Here is a 16,225-nt window from a genome sequence, read left to right as displayed (position 1 = left end):
CCCCTGCAACCTGCATGAAGACGTGAAGATAACACTCGCGACCACGATGAATGTACAGTACATACTACATAATAAATGCTGATTGCCCTTGCTCTTCCATGATCGACGCAAAGAGGAGCCGGCGGCGGCGAGAGTTGGCCGCCAAAGTGAAGCAAAGCTCCCGGCCCGGCATTATGCCCAAAACGCAACCGAGTCCCAGCTCCATAGTTGGGTGCTCATGCATACGGACGCTGCTGCTCAGACTTCCCCCCCGGCCCTCCCGGTTGTTCGCGAAATACATACGTGGAATCTCCGGAGAATATCGCAGCCCATCTGCAGCACATCTTGTTGGTTACGACTGACCACGATTTATACATCCTCCTTGCAAACTGACAAGTAACTCCCTGTAATGATATCTACACAGCTCTGGCCTGCTCCCCTGTCGTCCTTATTCTCCTCCGTTTAACCCGGCGACATATTCCCGAAAAGAAAACAATACTCAAAAATTTACACCTTAATCTCGAGGGTTAAAAATGAGAGGTGGCAGTAAGTTGAAGTACTGTCCACCAAGAACCAAGTGCCGTGGAAGACTGAAGGCTAGGTCGAGCATGTTTTCTCATTTAGCATTCTGAGGAAAAGCGAACAGGACATCCTGTAACGTGAAGAAAGAAAAGGAGGGAAAGAAAAATTATACATCCGAAGAAAGCCGTACAGAAGATAGTATAAAGGACGATAGGGAAATATATTTTGCACGAACAAAATCCTCGCCTAGAGGCTGTTGAATCGCCCGTGTTTTGGTTGTAAAAACAGAACGAGACCCAAGCGGGAGTTTTGCCTCAGTGCAGGGAGAGATGAAAGTTGAAAAAAGAAAAGAAAAAGAAAAAGAAAAACCCCCAGAGTTAAAGGAAATACAAATAGAGAATAAAATAGATAGAGGGAGGGAGGAAAAAAAAAAAGAAAAGGGGTCCACGGCCGTTGTCGTCGCAGCATACGTTTTGATTGCTTCGCCGTTACTGTCTGATTCCGCTGTGCTTCTGTCACGGTCGGGGGAAGGCCAGCCAGGAGAGATCTCAGGCCTTGATGTTATGATCGTGAGCCCGGTCTCGACGGTTTGTAAACTTTCTTTCTTTTTTTTTGTGTTATATACCTGACTTGGTCCCACTCGGCCTCATGGTTCCCATCCATACAAATTCCAGATGTAAAAAGATCCGGGTTGACAGGTGGTAGCATGGCGAGTTCGACGGGGGAAAAAGCACAAGAGTAGAAACCCGGCGAGCACGGATGTTGTCTCTTTTATTTTATTTTATTTTATTTTTTTTTTCCTTTTTTTCTTTTGTTAAATATATTGTCATCTTCTTTTCGGTCGTTAATTCTTAAGAGTTTTCTTTTTTTGGTGAGAACGGGCAAATCGGCTTCCGTCGTCTGTAATGATAAAAGCTGTGAAAACTGCTGCTGTCGTTACCTCCGTAAGCGTCTATAGGTTAGAAAGGGAAAAAGCCCATACAAAGAGGCTTGTTCCATTGGGGTTGGTCTGCATTGGCCGACCTAATTCTCTCTTTTTAGTTTGTTTTCCCTTTTCCTTCATACAATGCCCCATGCATCTTCTGCCGCGTGGCAGAACTTGCTACACGCCACGCTGGCGCTGAGACTGAAGTTGCTGATACTGACAGCATCGTCTTTGAACGCATCTGCGAAGTCATCGCGGCCCTTGGCCATGGCACCCACAAACACGCATATACTTTCCTTGGGCCCCAACGTTCTGATGTAATCATTGACCCGCACAACCGGCGCGTCGAAACTGAGCGTGACCTTGCGGCAGTTGGGCGGTAGATGGTCCGTGATCGGGTTCTTGATCACTTTCAACAGCTTCTCCTGCGAGTTTGTCGAGCGGATCGATAGCCGATGTAGCAGCTGGACCATCAAGCCGGCGAACCGCTTGAATGTGCGAGGAATGCGGACCGTGGGGCTGACTTCGATTAGGACGCCCTTTGCGGTGTGAATGTAGATCTGAAGCTTTCCAGCTTTGTTGATTGGAGAGTCAAGGAGAGTGAGAAGGCACTGTTGAAGTTTGAAAGCAAGGGAGGGCATTCTCCATAAGCATTCTGAGCTGAAAGTTGCAGCGAGATGGGAGGGGAAAAAACGAGGGAAAAAAAAAAAAAAAAAAAAAAAAAAAAAGAAAGAAAAAGGGTAAAACGGCCGGGGGAAGATCAAAATGTGCACACCTGGTGGGTGATGTCCGGTCTGGCCTCGCTGATATCTCTACCCATCTTCCTCATTACACCGATATGCTCGTCGCTGTTGAGCAGCGAGTATTTCTCGTCCTTGCCATTCATACCCTTTCCACCCGCCTTGTAGGTTTCGAGACTGGCGTTCGATAGGACAACAATCAGTCGCTTCGTGTCCTTATCGTGCGATGGAATAGGAACATGTTGCTCTGCGACAAGCTGTGGAAGCTCGGGAGGCGGGCAGGATTGGGTTCCTGGATCGTCGAGCGACATTCCGTGATTAGTACGTGTCCTTCGAGATGCAGAGAACTGACGATGACAAGCACTAAAGAGAGAAGGTAGTTCGTCTTGATGGGGCAGGGCAAAAAAAAAAAGAAAAAAAAAAGAAAAAAAAAAAAAAAAAAAGAAGGGAAACTTGGAGCAAAGGCGTTGAATAGAAAAAAAAAGAAAAAGATCTCTCTCCAAGGCTGAAAGCCGGACGTTCGCTGGTTAGTGGTCAAACTGAAACCTAACTGATCAACCGGCGGTGATGAGGGCAAAGCCCCAAGGCACAAGACATGGACGGAGAATATCTGAGCTGTCTGCAACGGCGCTGCACGTTCTGGCACAGGTTCCGGGATTCAGGCCTCGCAACAGGCTTGAAACAATTGCAGGAGCAGGCGGAAAGTAGCGAAAAACAGGGCTGGTTTTTACTTACTCGGTCGCTTTCTCTTCGCCAGGTCTGTGGACGCCATTGCGGGGAAGTGCCGGACGATTGGGATTGAGAAAAAGGGAAGAAACAAAAAAAAGAGAAGAAGACGGATATCGAGACTCGTCAAGAGACCGTGAGCTGGATCTTTTCAAGTTTTGGGAGGTTCGGGACAGGTTGGCAGAGGGGAAAGCGGAAGAAAAGAAAAGTCCCCGAGCACACTTTTAAAAAAAAAAGTCCGCGAAAACAGCGAATATTTTTAGACTTTCCTACGGGGTACCAGAACCCGGAACAGGGCGGGAGACAAGAGACCAAGTTCCCTGCTCTATTCTACAATTGATATAGCACTGTGAGCTGACGAGATGTCTGGCAAGTGTTATGTTTACGGCAATATTTGCAAAAAGGCGAGAGTCAGCCCCAAAAAAAAAGAAAAAAAGCAGGAAAAAAAAGCAAAAAGAAAAGAGGTCGAAAACCGTCGCATTGTATGACAGGTTTTGCTGCGAGCTGCGAATTTACACTGAGCACTAAACAGCGACATGCTGACGCTGACAGTGCATCGGCAGGCAAGCCATTCCAGATCCTGGATAGCTTTTTTTTTCCCTTCTTCTTCATTGCCTTCTTCAGCTTTCTTACCGTGGCTTTGAGACTCCAACAAAATTGCTGACACTAATTGTTGGTAAAATTTTTTTTTATTTTTGTTTGTTTGTAAGATGAAAAATCGCCAGCTGGGAACCCAACTCGCAGACTGGGAGGAAATAATAGAGATGGGAGCGCTCTGCAACTCTCACCGTTCTGCGCTCCTTGCTTCCAGCTGCCCACAAGATGACAGTGGCCATGTCAGCATAATCAGGAACCGTCACTGATCTTCTAAAAAAAAAAAAAAAGTTGGCAACACCCTTCTGCTAGAGTTGCAGACATCGCCATGCCAATACTTCATGGCAAACCAGCAGAGCACCTCTAATCAGCTTTCCGGTACTTTGTATTCTGTAAGGATTGTTGTTAGCAAGCCCCGGTTGAACAACAGCAGCATAAATCCAACCATATTCAGTGACACGAGTTAACACCTAGTGTGTTGCAAGGTCTCATCCCAGTTGTTGGTTGCAGAAGGAAGTTTGCCAAACCTAACCAACCAACCAACTCAGGTCCTTTAGCGCGCGGGTTTTTGCCCCTTGTAGGCAAGAATCCATCTGACGAAGAGCGGCAGTCTTCTAATGCCAGGTACGCCCATTTGATGCACCCCCCTCTCAAACTCTCTTCCCCCCAAAGAGTCTTTTGACGAAATCAGGGTAAAAAAAGAGTTGCCCCGCAGACAACTTCTCCAATTGGCGTCTAGGCTAAAGTGCCATAGATGTAGCTGATTACCATGGTTAGCTGTTTGTAGCCAACGTTGTTATTCTCAAAACCCAACGGTTAATATTGTTGCTCGATGGCCTAGACTTTGTTGGATAAGGGAAGACGAAGTAGTGCATCGTACAGAGTAGCACTACATCACGGAGAGATGCCGCGCTTTCATATCCTGTTACTAACGGGATACACATAACATGGACTCAAGGTGCGGAACCCGGCAACCCAGACGTGGACACCGGGAATGATAGGAACGAGTGTCTGCATCTGATCCTGCCAGCACATCTCAAGTGGCAAGTCGTCCGTTTGGGGAATTGGGGATGAAAGTTGCGCGGCGAGCAAGTTTCGAGAATGGATGCAGGGATGTCGGCCACCTGACAGCTTCAAAGGCGAAGGGGGGCAAAAAATCTCGTACAAACCAAATACTGCTTTTTTATTGAAACAAATGGACATAGGGATATCATAGAAATGTGTGACACACTTTTAAAAAATTCCAAGAGGATGGGGACAAATCGCAGGCCGTGAAATCAAGAAGATTCTCAAATCGCCTAGCATCTCCGCACCTTTTTTTTTTTTTTTTCTTTTTCTTTTTTGCTCAATTTCGACCTAGCTTTGTGTCTGTTGTGCAGGGCAAGAAACGAGGTTCAAGTGGCTGGGGGTGTGCTCCCCGAAAGGCGACCGGAGCAACAAGGCCGGGAATAGCCAGCCCGTCCACATGATGATGTAAGGAGAGAAAACGAGGAACCTTTTTTTTCTTCCCTTGTCTCTCAAGTAAGCTCTATTGGGGGAGTGCATGATTTGGCCAACGAGCACCTTGGGTCTGGAGAAACAAAGCCCGAACTGGCATTCCCAGCCGGATGGGCCGCTCGAGCTGCGAGGGGGAGTCGAGGAGCGAAGAGTTGAATAATCATCATCGCTGTCGGGTTAGAGTTAGGTGCATGCAGCCTGGTCGAAGGTCGGGCTTGAGGGGATTGCTGGAAGGTTGTGATTAGCTGCGCTGGGCTGAGCAGAGAACTAAGGTTGCTGCTGCGACCTGGCGACGGCTGGGAGGGAGACTCCACACACTCTCTCGCCCCATGCTGAGACAAAGCATTCTCCCACGATCTGTAGGCATCCTTGCAGTTGGATTGAACACGGCCGTTAAAATAATCATAATCAGCAACAGATCATTGGTCTCACTCGCTCGCTAATAACCAACAGGCAAATCAGCGATCAGGCTGCCGTCTGCCTTGTCTCTCGCTCGGTCTCACACTCAATCTCTCTCCCATCCCCGGGAAAAGAGTCAAGCGGAACATCGACTGCAGGCTGCCTTCAATTTGATGATAATCTTTCTTCCACCGTGTGACAGCAGATTGAGATCAACAGCAGGATCGCCCTTTTTTTTTTTTTTTTGGTCTGAGAGATTGTGCTGGTTGCCGTCGAAGTGCTCACTCGCCCTTGGCCCGAACGGGACTAGCTGGCGATCCCGCGCAATCGGCGACTGATAACAAAACACCCTCGACACTCGACACTCAACACTCGACGCTCCCTGACGAATCTACGCATCTTTTCTTTCCCACCCGCATCAGCATCCACGCATGGTACTGGCACCTTGAGTCTCTACACAGCACCCATGGTCAGCGTGCGAGATATGCCATATACCGTGACCAACTCATTCAAGAGGTAAACAAGCTCCCCTTCCCCCCTGATCTGGAAAGCTTGCGACGCGCCCTGACACAGCACCACAAATAGGGGTCTCATGATGCGAACTTACAGCAAACCCATCCGCCAGTTCTGGGATGATGCCGCGCGTCCAGCCACGAAGAAAAGACGCGTCGACGCCGGAAAGGACCAGAACGAGAGCGAGAACAACCTTGAATGCGCGATACGCGAGTCATCGGCGGCCGTGCTCTCCAGTCCGTCGCGTCGCAACTCCGTGAGTCTCTCAGAGGATGTTCTCGATGACCTATCCACTCCGCCTTCATCGCCTCCGGCTCTACAGCTGACGCCTCCGCCGGCAAATACGCGAAAACCTACGTTTACCTTCCTCAAGCGGAAGAGGTCGACGCCCAGCGTTTCAGCTGGCGGAACACCCTTGGCAGAGGTGAACTCGAATAGCTTTCTGCCATCGTCGACTGATCCTCAGAAGAAAAAGCAGCGACAGCAGCAAAGTCACCAGCCACCGGTCTTGAAGCAGATGCAGCTCGACCTGGGCGGAGAAATTCGGAAGACCTGTTCCGGGTGTGGGATGGAGTACGTTCCGTCTAGCCCGGAGGATATGGCTTTGCACAAGAAGTTTCACGACATGAATTCGAACGGGATTGATCTTGGCAAGGCGTTTGTGCGCGCGAATGCGTCCAGGTGGGTATACGAGGCGGCGCGTTTTGACGAGGGATACGTGGTGATCATCGATCGCAAGAGCTCTCTACCAGCGAAGAATCAGGCAAAACGAGTGCTAGAGGTGGTCAACAAGGAGCTTTCTTCTCCGGAAATTGAGGATTCGATTCTGTGGAGCCAGATCGACACCCCGAAGCAGTTTAGGAAGAACGGGTCGAAGGAAGAGGTTGATCGATTCAAGGTGTTTTTGCACATGAAGGACAGCAAATGCGTTGGGTTATGCTTGACTGAACGGATATGGGAGTCTCATCTTGTTAAGCGGGACGGGGAAAAGCCTGTCAAAGGATCTGGGGAGAGATTCGATGGCTCGTCAATCACCTTGAGTCAGGAGAAGCAGCCAGCTTCTGTGGGGATATCGCGAGTGTGGACGTCTTCTTCGTCTCGAAGAAAGGGGATTGCCATGGACCTGTTGGATTGTGTCGTGGGCAATTACTTCTACGGAATTGAGATTCCAAAGTCGCAGGTGGCATTTAGTCAACCAACGGAGAGCGGATGTCGCCTCATGGAGGCATTTTTCGGGCCCGATGAGCCGTGGTATGTCTACAAGGAAATCTATGCCACCAATTGAGCCGTCTTTGGTTTATCAGGCTCAAGAGTTAGAGTTCCTTGGACACGCGAGCTACAAACAGCTTTGAAGCAGCATGAAAGAACGAAAAGCTCCACCTCCTCCTTCTTTTTCTTTTTTTTTTTTTTTTTTTTTTTTTTTTTTTTTTTTTTTTTTGTTTAAACTAGCCGAACAGAGAATGGACTATTTTCTGCTGGATTACGGGCGTTTCGATGGGCAATTTATTCTGGGATTTATTGCGCTGAAGTTGGAGGCCAAACTGTGTAACCGGATTACCCTTGTCATTTTTTAACCTGTATGTGTTAAAGAGTCGATATACCACCAAATTGCAATTGATTAGCGCAATAATCGAGTTCCCCATCGCCATTGCTCGAGTAGCGAGTCGTCTGTCTGTAACTCGGCCAGGGTAACCCGCACCGGGAGCTCTGGCGGTGCCTCCCCTGCTCTTTAAGCTTGCCCACCTTAAAAACTCCCGGCCTGGTGCTGTCAACACCCTCTCTCTCTCTCCCTTCCTCCCCGCCCAACACCTGGTCTTGCTCATGCTCTGGGCAATCCGGTTTGTCTACGATGTCTGGGTTAAATCCTTTCCGCCATAAAAAGGCTGCCTCAAGCCCAATTACCCCGCCTGCACGATTAAGCTCGACCGCCAACGTGGGTAACCGGGATCCAGGCAGCACAGTATCAGCGGCGTTCGACGACGGTGCGCACTTTCAGCCCATCCCTTCACGCCCCAAGACGATATCCTTTCTATGAAATTCCTTAAGCTTGCTGGATATCCCCTTGCGACTGACCAATGGACGTCTTGCTTCTAGACATCCCTTCCCATCCTTCCTCGCGGGCGAAAACAGTCCGCATCGCATCCCCGCCCGTGCGCTCTCAAATATCCCCCATTGAGCCACAATCTCCTCTATCGACGGGTACGACTACTCCATTCCAAAGCGTCTCGATGCGTCGTGATTCTCCGCCTCCCCCAGTGCGAGATTTAGAGTCGGAAAGTTCAGACGATGAAGCTTCCCCTGATCCTTTCGGCAACCCGGAGGTCTCCGGGAACGACGAATATGACAGCCAGGAGCTTGAAGACAGCACACAACCGAGTCCTCGGTCAGCGAGGACGCAAGGGTCGGGGACCGGGCAACATGAACAGCAGGATCCGGGTGGATTGAAGAGGTCGATGCCGGATGCAGACACCATGTGTACTTCACGAACACCGGACGGTGCGCGATCTCCGGAGGCGCAAAGGAAAAGAGCTACGCTGGATGTGGATGCATTTAAGAGATTGCTTCTTACTGGGGATGCTGGAATTGAGCTGGGTCCTGCTCCAGCACATTCCCCTGCTCAGTTTCAGGAAGAGAGGATGGCTGGTGGTAATGTTATTGATTCAAAACCCTGGAGACAAACCAACTCCGAGTCCACACCCGCTTTGCAGGATTATGTGAGGCGTGGATCCTCGACGATGTCTAGTTTTGAAAAGGAGAGTGTGAACCCTGACGGACAATCCAAGCCAAGTGGAAAGAAGAAACCACCGCCTCCTAAGGTGAGGCATGGGAAACTGATTCAAAGTGACACCAGCGATATGTCTTCGCTTGGAATTTCGAGCCCGTCCCCGTCATCGGACAATTCTTTCCTGCCGTTGAGACCTCCTTCTCCATCAATCTCACAGCAGGGAGGAAGAGTTGTCTCCGATCCTCCCATCCAACGCTCTGATTGTACCACCAGGATTTCAGCTTTGGACCGACGTGCTGAAGTTCGGTCTGAAGCGTTTTTGAACCCCAAGCCGCTCCCACCCATCCCTCCCGTGCGAAGAAGCAGTCAGCTAAAACAGTGCAAACCCTCTCCCCCGATCAGCCGTTCATGTTCTACTCGACTTCCCAAAACATCGTCCCTTTCCGGGTCTACAGCACCCCGAACTCCGCCTCCACCACCTTCGCGCCGTAAAGATCGGGAGTCGTCCAATTCATCGCCTTCTACCCAGTCTCGATTCCCTATTACTCCAGACGGCACCGCTCCTCCAGATGAAGAAGCAGAAGATGCTTCTGAAAACACCAGCCTCCAGCGCTCCGAAACCGGTTCGATACGCTCTGTGAATAGACTATCACGGCTTTCAGGCCCGTCTGCTGTGCCACCGCGACCCCCACCTCCGAGACGGAGCGGCGGCTCGCAAGCATACAGCTCTGAAGATTCCCGGCCGGCGAGGCCAATGTCGATGGTTGAAACAAGCAGCAATCAGATTAAAGACAAAGAAGTAGACGAAGAATCGCCTCCTGCGCCGCGCTCCAACGCGAATAATATCCTCGCGGACCTATCGAAGTTGCAGAAAGAGGTGGACGAATTCAGAGGCAAGTATGAGAAGAAACAGCCTAATTGAAAAAAAAAAAAAGAAAAAAAGAAAAAAAAGAGATTTGCGCTAGTTTTGCGCTTTGGACAGTTTTGATGTGAATACATGACGTGGAGTTCTTGTTTTACTGCTTTATTTATTTTTTTTTTTTCCTCTTTATTTCTTAATGCCGATATGAATGGTGGGCACTTTCGACGAGATTTATATACTGTATCCCCGACTAAGAAGGGAGGTCTTGATTGAGACCTTGTTAACAATTTTTTTTTCTCCTTTTTGTTTATTGAAGCCGGGTCATAGCTAACTCCTCTTTTTTCTTTGTATATGCGAACGATTGCCTGACGAACTGGTACTGGTGTGGATGCTCTTGCATTGTCGGTGATGACTGCATTATTCCCCTCCCTTACATATATTATTTTTCTGTGCTTTTATACTGTAATTATTTATTTTATGTTACCACACTCTTGGTGACCGTGTGGATTCGATTCTTTATAAGCCGTCTCGGGGAAGTTGGGAGCCTTTGGTCCTTTTGGGGGTATTAAAAGAAAATCCAGCCGTTCTTATATTTCGCAAGAAGCAATACTTAGTTTACCCGGTACAGACAACGAGGGCCTAAAAAAATTGTTTTTTTATGGTAATTCATACATACATTTGCAAGCCTTGAAAAGTTCGTAAGAAACCTCCTCCTGCTTGCTTCTCCCAGCTCAGTGTTTCAAGAACTCCCCATGTCTTACATTAAATAATTTTTTTTTTCCTTTTCTTTTCTTTCGTGGATTCGTGGGGAGAATAGAGAGTAAAAGGGACCAACAGGTGAGGAAGAAAAAAGTGCCGGCCTGTAGTTAATCCTCCAAAGTGAAAGTAGCAAGAAAAGACAAGAGAAGAAAAGAAAGATGAAAGTAGAAGTGGTCTTGAAAAAAGGGACTTCAAATATCGAAATACATAATCCTCGTACGGGGAAACCAAAAAGAAAAAAAAAAAAAAAAGAGAGAGAGACAGAAGAAGGTAGAGAAGTCTCTATGGAAAGGCCGAAGTTTAGAAAAAAGCACCCCACATTCTTGGGCGTTGGGAACGAGGAGGGAGTGGACTGCATTACTCGGTTCACCCGCGATCGGGTTTGCCGCTACTAACGGGGAGAGGTGGCCGGACTGTCGTGTCAACGATGTCTTCGTCGAAAGTTATCCCGTCGACCATGCGTGCGTCGTCTATGGCATCGTAGTCGAGGCCCTGCGGCGTGTTCGACCCCGCAGGGGAGGGCGACGAGAGTGGGATCCCGGCGGGTTGGGGTGAATAGGCGGCGGCAGCCTGGCCAGAGGAAGCTCGGTTGCCTCCGACTCCGGATGATTGGCGGCTTACAACAGACACTCTGTTGATACCTGTGGATACCGGGCCGCTAATGGTGCTGTTTGCGCCTTCGCCAAACCCGACGAGGCTGGCGTTCTCGTCGCTGAGGCCTCCCGTGCTGGAGACGCCGTCGTCGTCGTTTAGCTTGTCTTGATCAAAGATGTCACTTCCGCTGGCCCAGGTTGTGCGGCCTCCAACGCTTCCAGTGGCGCTAGCGCTGCCAACGGTGCTACGTTCTTTTAGGAGCAAGTGTGCGTATGTGTGGTCGAAGTAACCGGGTGGAGCTCCACTTGGAGGATCTTCTCCGGGGGTTCGTGACGCCGCTACTCTTTCAAGGCCAGCTAAGCGTGAGATGCGATCAGCGCGTTCTGCGGCCAGGGTGTCTGTGGAGGTTTGCGAGGCATCTGAAGAGCGGCGACGGGGCCGATGGCTATGGGGACGGAGTTTTCCTTGATGACCATCTTTGATTGCGGTGGTTGAGAGACCGGAGAGGGAGGTAGTGCCTGAGTTTGGAGTACCCCTGTGATAAACGACAGCAATCGCGGAATTAGTGACTGTGGTTCTGAGCTAGCTTTGAGGAATTGGGCTGTGGCATTGGGCCAAAATCCAGACCAGGTACAAAACGCATATAACTTACGGGCCCATCTCGGACGGCGTAGGAGGCTCCGAGGGTGGAGGCGGGAGGTTGATGAGCGTTGGACGAGACATTCTGATTTGTAGGTGAAATGGATGAAATTCCAAGCGGAGAGGCAGGGAGAAGGGAATTGGGCGTGGGCAGCTCGCTGGATGTTGCACCAGACGACGATCTACGCGAGGTAGAACCGTCAAGAGCAGCTGGGTTCTTAAGCAGAGGTCAGGCTCAAGGAAGGAGATGAGCTTCGTATGGAGTGAGCGGAAGGGTGCTGCGCAAGGAACAAAAGTAGTGATCGGGGTATGCGGCCAAGCAGGGCAGACGGGTGGTTGGCCGACGTCCTCTGTGCGACAATGCGTTGGTGAGACTTTACCCGGTGAAAAGAGCTGCAGAGAGATTGGAACTGGCTGCAGAGGGCTAATTATAGGGCAAAAGGGCGGCTAGACCACAATGGGGATATCAATTTGAAGAAATTTTGGAGGGACAAGGTGGGGGGGGGGGCTTTTTGGATGTAGCTCAAGCAATTGGGGCTACAATTCGGGGCGCTTTGGTGAGAGGTACACAGGGAGAGCGGGAGGGGCGCTGATGTGGCCACAGGTCTTCCACGGGATACGGGCTCGATGCGATGCAGGGCTGAGACGAGGGGAAAGGCGGCCAGGCAGCCGGAGAGGGAGGAGAACGGTGATGGTGGCTATCGTCGTGGTCGTGGTGGTCGTCGGCGGCGTGCGGGCGTGCGGCGTGGTGGTGGTAGTTTTGAATGGAACAGTCGCCGGCGGATCGATCGAGAAAGTTACTCCGGCGATCGGCTGGCTGACGTCATCATTATCGCCAAGACCTCACACCTGAGCTTATGTAATAATGTCTTGGCAGCAAGCCGTCGCAGGCACTCAACCCCGGGGTTGGAAGGTGCAATTCACATGAAGAATACTCCGCATACAGCAAGCAGCAGCAAGGGGCAGGTCCCTCGCTTGGTAAGTCGCGTGCCTTCCCAGTTTGGAGCACTGGCCACAACAGAGCGTGAATGGGCACTCCACATCCCGTAAATCAACTACATGCATACGGAGTCCTGCAGGACCGAATGCCGTCGATGTGCAGCCCGTTTCGTTGCGGGCGGTGATGGATAGCATGGCATAGAGTATGGTACGACAGCTTTTTTCCTTAATCCTTCTTAAGTCCATCCTCTCCCCCCCTCTGTCTCTGCACTCTCTCGCTCATTTTCTCTCCGCTAAAAGACTCTCAAGCCACAACTCAGCCCTACAGCCCCCCAACCTACCCAGCCATAGTTACTCCCCAAAGCGTCCTAGCGTAGTGCCAGCCCGTAGTTACGTAACCATCTGTGGCGGCAGCCCAGCTTGCCAGGCCACAAAAATCCGCTTCTTCGCATCTCGCCATCTTCTCTCGCTCTCTCTCGCTCTCCTCTCCAACCTCGACGTCCTTCTTCCCACTGCCTCACCCTTCTCCCTCCGCCCGTCTCCCGCCCACCCTCTTCCGCTTTGTTCCTGCAACGCCTGGGCCTCGACCTCTCCATCGTCCCCCCGCGCGAGCAGACTTGGCCTTCTGCTGTTTCTCTTTGTCGCTTGGCATTGACTTGTCCAGCTCAAGAGAAAACAAAGGAGCTTCCTTCGAACAACGGAACCGGCTCGCCAAAATCCCTCCCAAGATCCGAGTATTCTTCTCCTCTCAATCCTTGCCTTTGAAAGCAGGTACTCGCTTCGCTGTTTATTCATAAGCCTCTTATCGCAAATATCTGGCTTTGCAGATCCTTGAGATCCGTTCAATCTGTCTCAGACAGCAAACGACCTTGTCGCCCTTTTTTTTTTTTTCTTTAAAAAAAAAAGAAAAGAAAAGAAAAGAAAAGAAAAAAGAGCCTGAAATTTTCAAACCAAAACAGCTCCAGCTGGAAGAGGGTACGGTCCGCGACATTCCCATTTCGATAACTGTCGGTCCTTTGGCCTTTTTGTGTGCGTGTTGGATCTTTCTGTGGCTTTGAGTAGCTATGGCAGCCCCAACTCAGCTTGCTTGTACGTCTCAACCGCCTCCCTTACCACTTTGGAACATTCCATGCTGAGACTCAAACCAGATCGAACCCTTAAGGGAATTGGCATCTTGGATGCGGCCCCCGTCTATGAACCATTGCCGGGCTTTACGAGGTGTGCATCATTTGCGCCTGCTTTTCAGTAGCCTTGACCTTTGCTAACGAACCTTACCCGTTTAAGACCAGAAGGGAATCTACGCTGCTGCACTTACTCCCCGTGTGGCCGGTATTTTGCATGGGCTTCCCCCGAACGGTATGATATCGTGTCCCATGCCCAACACCATAGTCTAATACTCCCTTAGGGTTTCCATAATCGACCCATCCGTTGGCCATCTCATTGCTACGCTTCCGGCCGAGAACGTCTATGAACTCGGGTTCTCCCCATTGGGAACGTTCGTGATCACCTGGCAGCGCCCGTCAAAGGACGAGAACGGCGATGCAGTGAGGAATCTGAAGGTTTGGAGAGTGGTGGAAGGCCCGCCTAGTGATAACGGAGATGAACCCCCTCGTGTGCCGACCGGAAGCTTTGTTCAAAAGTCGCAGACCGGGTGGAATCTACAGTATACTGCCGATGAGAAGTACTGCGCCCGCGTTGTCACCAATGAGGTCCAGTTCTACCAGAGCGGAAACCTGACGACAGTGTGGAACAAATTGCGGGTTGAGGGAGTTGTTGACTTTGCTATCTCGCCGGGCCAGAACCACACAGTCGCAGTCTTCATCCCAGAGCGCAAGGTCAGTCTTTTCTTGTCGGGACCCTGTAATCCTTGGAATCTGCAATCTTATGCTAAACTTTGTCTATAGGGCCAACCAGCTTCGGTCAAGGTTTTCAACGTGCCGCAGTTCAACTTACCGCTTTCGCAAAAGAATTTCTTCAAGGGCGACAAGGTTCAGATGAAGTGGAACAAGTCTGGAACCACCTTGATTGTGTTGGCACAGACAGAAGTCGATAAGACCGGGAAGAGTTATTATGGAGAGACTACTCTCTACCTCCTAAGCACGAATGGATTTGACTCGAGAATCGATCTTGGTAGGTTTTTGCCGCGCATCTCCGATCCCGTTTTACCGTCCTTACTGACGTCCAGATTATAGACAAGGAGGGCCCTATCCACGATGTCACCTGGTCTCCTAATTCCAAAGAATTCGGTGTCGTCTATGGCTACATGCCAGCGAAGACTACTGTCTTTAACTCTCGAGGAGCTGCCACCCACTCTTTCCCCCTCGCGCCCCGAAACACGATAGTTTTCTCTCCTCATGGCCGGTTTGTGATTGTCGCAGGATTTGGCAATCTTGCCGGCCAGATGGATATCTACGATCTGGAGAAGAACTACACCAAAGTTGCTACCGTCGAAGCCTCTAATGCAAGCGTGTGCGAATGGAGTCCGGACGGTAAACACATCTTAACTGCAACTACAAGTCCTAGACTCCGTGTCGACAATGGGGTTCGAATCTGGCACGTGGGAGGTGGATTGATGTACAACGAGGATATGAATGAGCTTTATGATGTTCACTGGCGTCCCCAGTCCTCCGTTAGCCATCCCCTGGAGAACCCACTGCACCCGATGCCGAATCCTCATCCGTCTGCGTTAGCCTACCTTGCAAATAAGAAGACGCCCTCCAAGCCTGTGGGCGCCTATCGACCTCCGGGTGCTCGAGGCCAGAGTGCTCCAATGACCTTTCGCCGGGAGGATGAGGGTGGAGCAGCATTTATTCGGGACGAGCGCCCAAATGCTTTCGGGCCCAGCGCGAATGCTTTCGGCAAGCCTAGACGTCGTGTTGTCCCAGGCGCTGAGCCGATGGACGAGTTCCTTCCTCCTGGAGCCGCTCCAGGAGGCGGTGTAGCTCTGCCACCTGGTGCGCAGGCTGACGAAAAGTTGTCAAAATCTGCCGCCAAGAACAAGAAGAAGCGCGAAGCGAAGAAAGCCAAAGAGAACGCCGAAAAGGCCCAGAACCTTTCGGTCGAGAATGGTGGTTCTGGTGAACAATCTCCTGCCGGAGTTAACGCAGATCGCCGTGAAAAGCGAGCCCACTCTCGTAGCCGATCGCGGGGCAATCTAGATCCCAACGCGCATGGTCGACAGAATCGTGATCGTAGCCGCAGCAGCCATCGTCGTCAGCGTAGTGATGCCCACGGTAAAGGCAATAACAACGCAGCTCAGGGTAGACCTAACGGTAAAGCGAAAGCCGGCCAGACACCGAATGGAGCGTTAGCTGCTCCCGTTCCTGATGTTACGGTGACGTCTCCTACTACCGGAAACGCATCGACTCCTCAGGAGAAGAAGATCCGCGGCCTGTTGAAGAAGATGCGGGCGATTGATGAGCTTAAGATGCGTCTGGCCGGTGGAGAGAAGCTGGAGGACACGCAGATGAAGAAGATCAAGACAGAGGAATCTGTGCGCAAGGAATTGGAGGCTCTTGGTTGGAGTGGGTAGTTTTGATGATTGTTGAAGAGTTACTATCTACATTTACACATTTTGGACACCAATGTTTTCAGATATACACTGTCAAGTTTACTCCAGACAAATGTGCCCCAGAAAACGGTGGTAATTAACCATCGAGCAGGGAATCTGGGTCAAGGAACTCCGTACAGGAGATATTTAGGTAGATCACAAATTGGAAACCGTTGATTAACTGACAGTGCGAAGTCCGTCGACTTGCACTTGGGGCCCATCCGCTTTCTCCGGCCTGTCAGGCCACCCTGCCTACCAACTC

The 16,225-nt window shown here is 50.6% G+C and overlaps 5 protein-coding genes across 5 annotated transcripts; 3 read left to right on the top strand and 2 right to left on the bottom strand.

The window, feature by feature from the left end:
- Window positions 1-1,560: 1,560 nt before the first annotated feature.
- EMG1 (18S rRNA pseudouridine methyltransferase) lies at window positions 1,561-2,938 on the bottom strand (the record flags this gene model as incomplete). Its single annotated transcript, XM_003066459.2, has 3 exons — window positions 1,561-2,037; window positions 2,202-2,458; window positions 2,902-2,938. 3 exons carry the CDS (start codon window positions 2,936-2,938, stop codon window positions 1,561-1,563), a joined length of 771 nt encoding a protein of 256 aa, XP_003066505.1.
- A 2,080-nt stretch (window positions 2,939-5,018) lies between these two features.
- ECO1 (N-acetyltransferase O1 (Establishment of cohesion protein 1)) lies at window positions 5,019-7,523 on the top strand. Its single transcript, XM_003066460.2, has 2 exons — window positions 5,019-5,898; window positions 5,968-7,523. The coding sequence occupies exons 1-2, from the start codon at window positions 5,849-5,851 to the stop codon at window positions 7,178-7,180; spliced, it is 1,263 nt and encodes a 420-aa protein (XP_003066506.2). The 5' UTR covers window positions 5,019-5,848; the 3' UTR covers window positions 7,181-7,523.
- Window positions 7,524-7,640: 117 nt separating this feature from the next.
- Window positions 7,641-9,542, top strand: D8B26_005330 (uncharacterized protein; the record flags this gene model as incomplete). Its single annotated transcript, XM_003066461.2, has 2 exons — window positions 7,641-7,877; window positions 7,990-9,542. Exons 1-2 carry the CDS (start codon window positions 7,745-7,747, stop codon window positions 9,540-9,542), a joined length of 1,686 nt encoding a protein of 561 aa, XP_003066507.2. The 5' UTR covers window positions 7,641-7,744.
- A 586-nt stretch (window positions 9,543-10,128) lies between these two features.
- On the bottom strand, window positions 10,129-11,922 carry D8B26_005329 (uncharacterized protein). The gene is made up of 2 exons (XM_003066462.2): window positions 11,488-11,922; window positions 10,129-11,370 (listed from the first exon to the last, which is right to left on the bottom strand). The coding sequence occupies exons 1-2, from the start codon at window positions 11,556-11,558 to the stop codon at window positions 10,608-10,610; spliced, it is 834 nt and encodes a 277-aa protein (XP_003066508.2). The 5' UTR covers window positions 11,559-11,922; the 3' UTR covers window positions 10,129-10,607.
- Window positions 11,923-12,848: 926 nt separating this feature from the next.
- D8B26_005328 (uncharacterized protein) lies at window positions 12,849-16,155 on the top strand. The gene is made up of 6 exons (XM_003066463.2): window positions 12,849-13,502; window positions 13,562-13,631; window positions 13,698-13,769; window positions 13,819-14,248; window positions 14,318-14,543; window positions 14,606-16,155. The coding sequence occupies exons 1-6, from the start codon at window positions 13,478-13,480 to the stop codon at window positions 15,943-15,945; spliced, it is 2,163 nt and encodes a 720-aa protein (XP_003066509.2). The 5' UTR covers window positions 12,849-13,477; the 3' UTR covers window positions 15,946-16,155.
- Window positions 16,156-16,225: the final 70 nt, after the last annotated feature.

Source organism: Coccidioides posadasii, chromosome 3 (assembly GCF_018416015.2).
Source record: "Coccidioides posadasii str. Silveira chromosome 3, complete sequence".
Taxonomy (NCBI): Eukaryota; Fungi; Ascomycota; class Eurotiomycetes; order Onygenales; family Onygenaceae; genus Coccidioides; species Coccidioides posadasii.
Note: the sequence above shows the minus strand (reverse complement) of the source record. Positions and strands in the feature narration are given on the sequence as shown.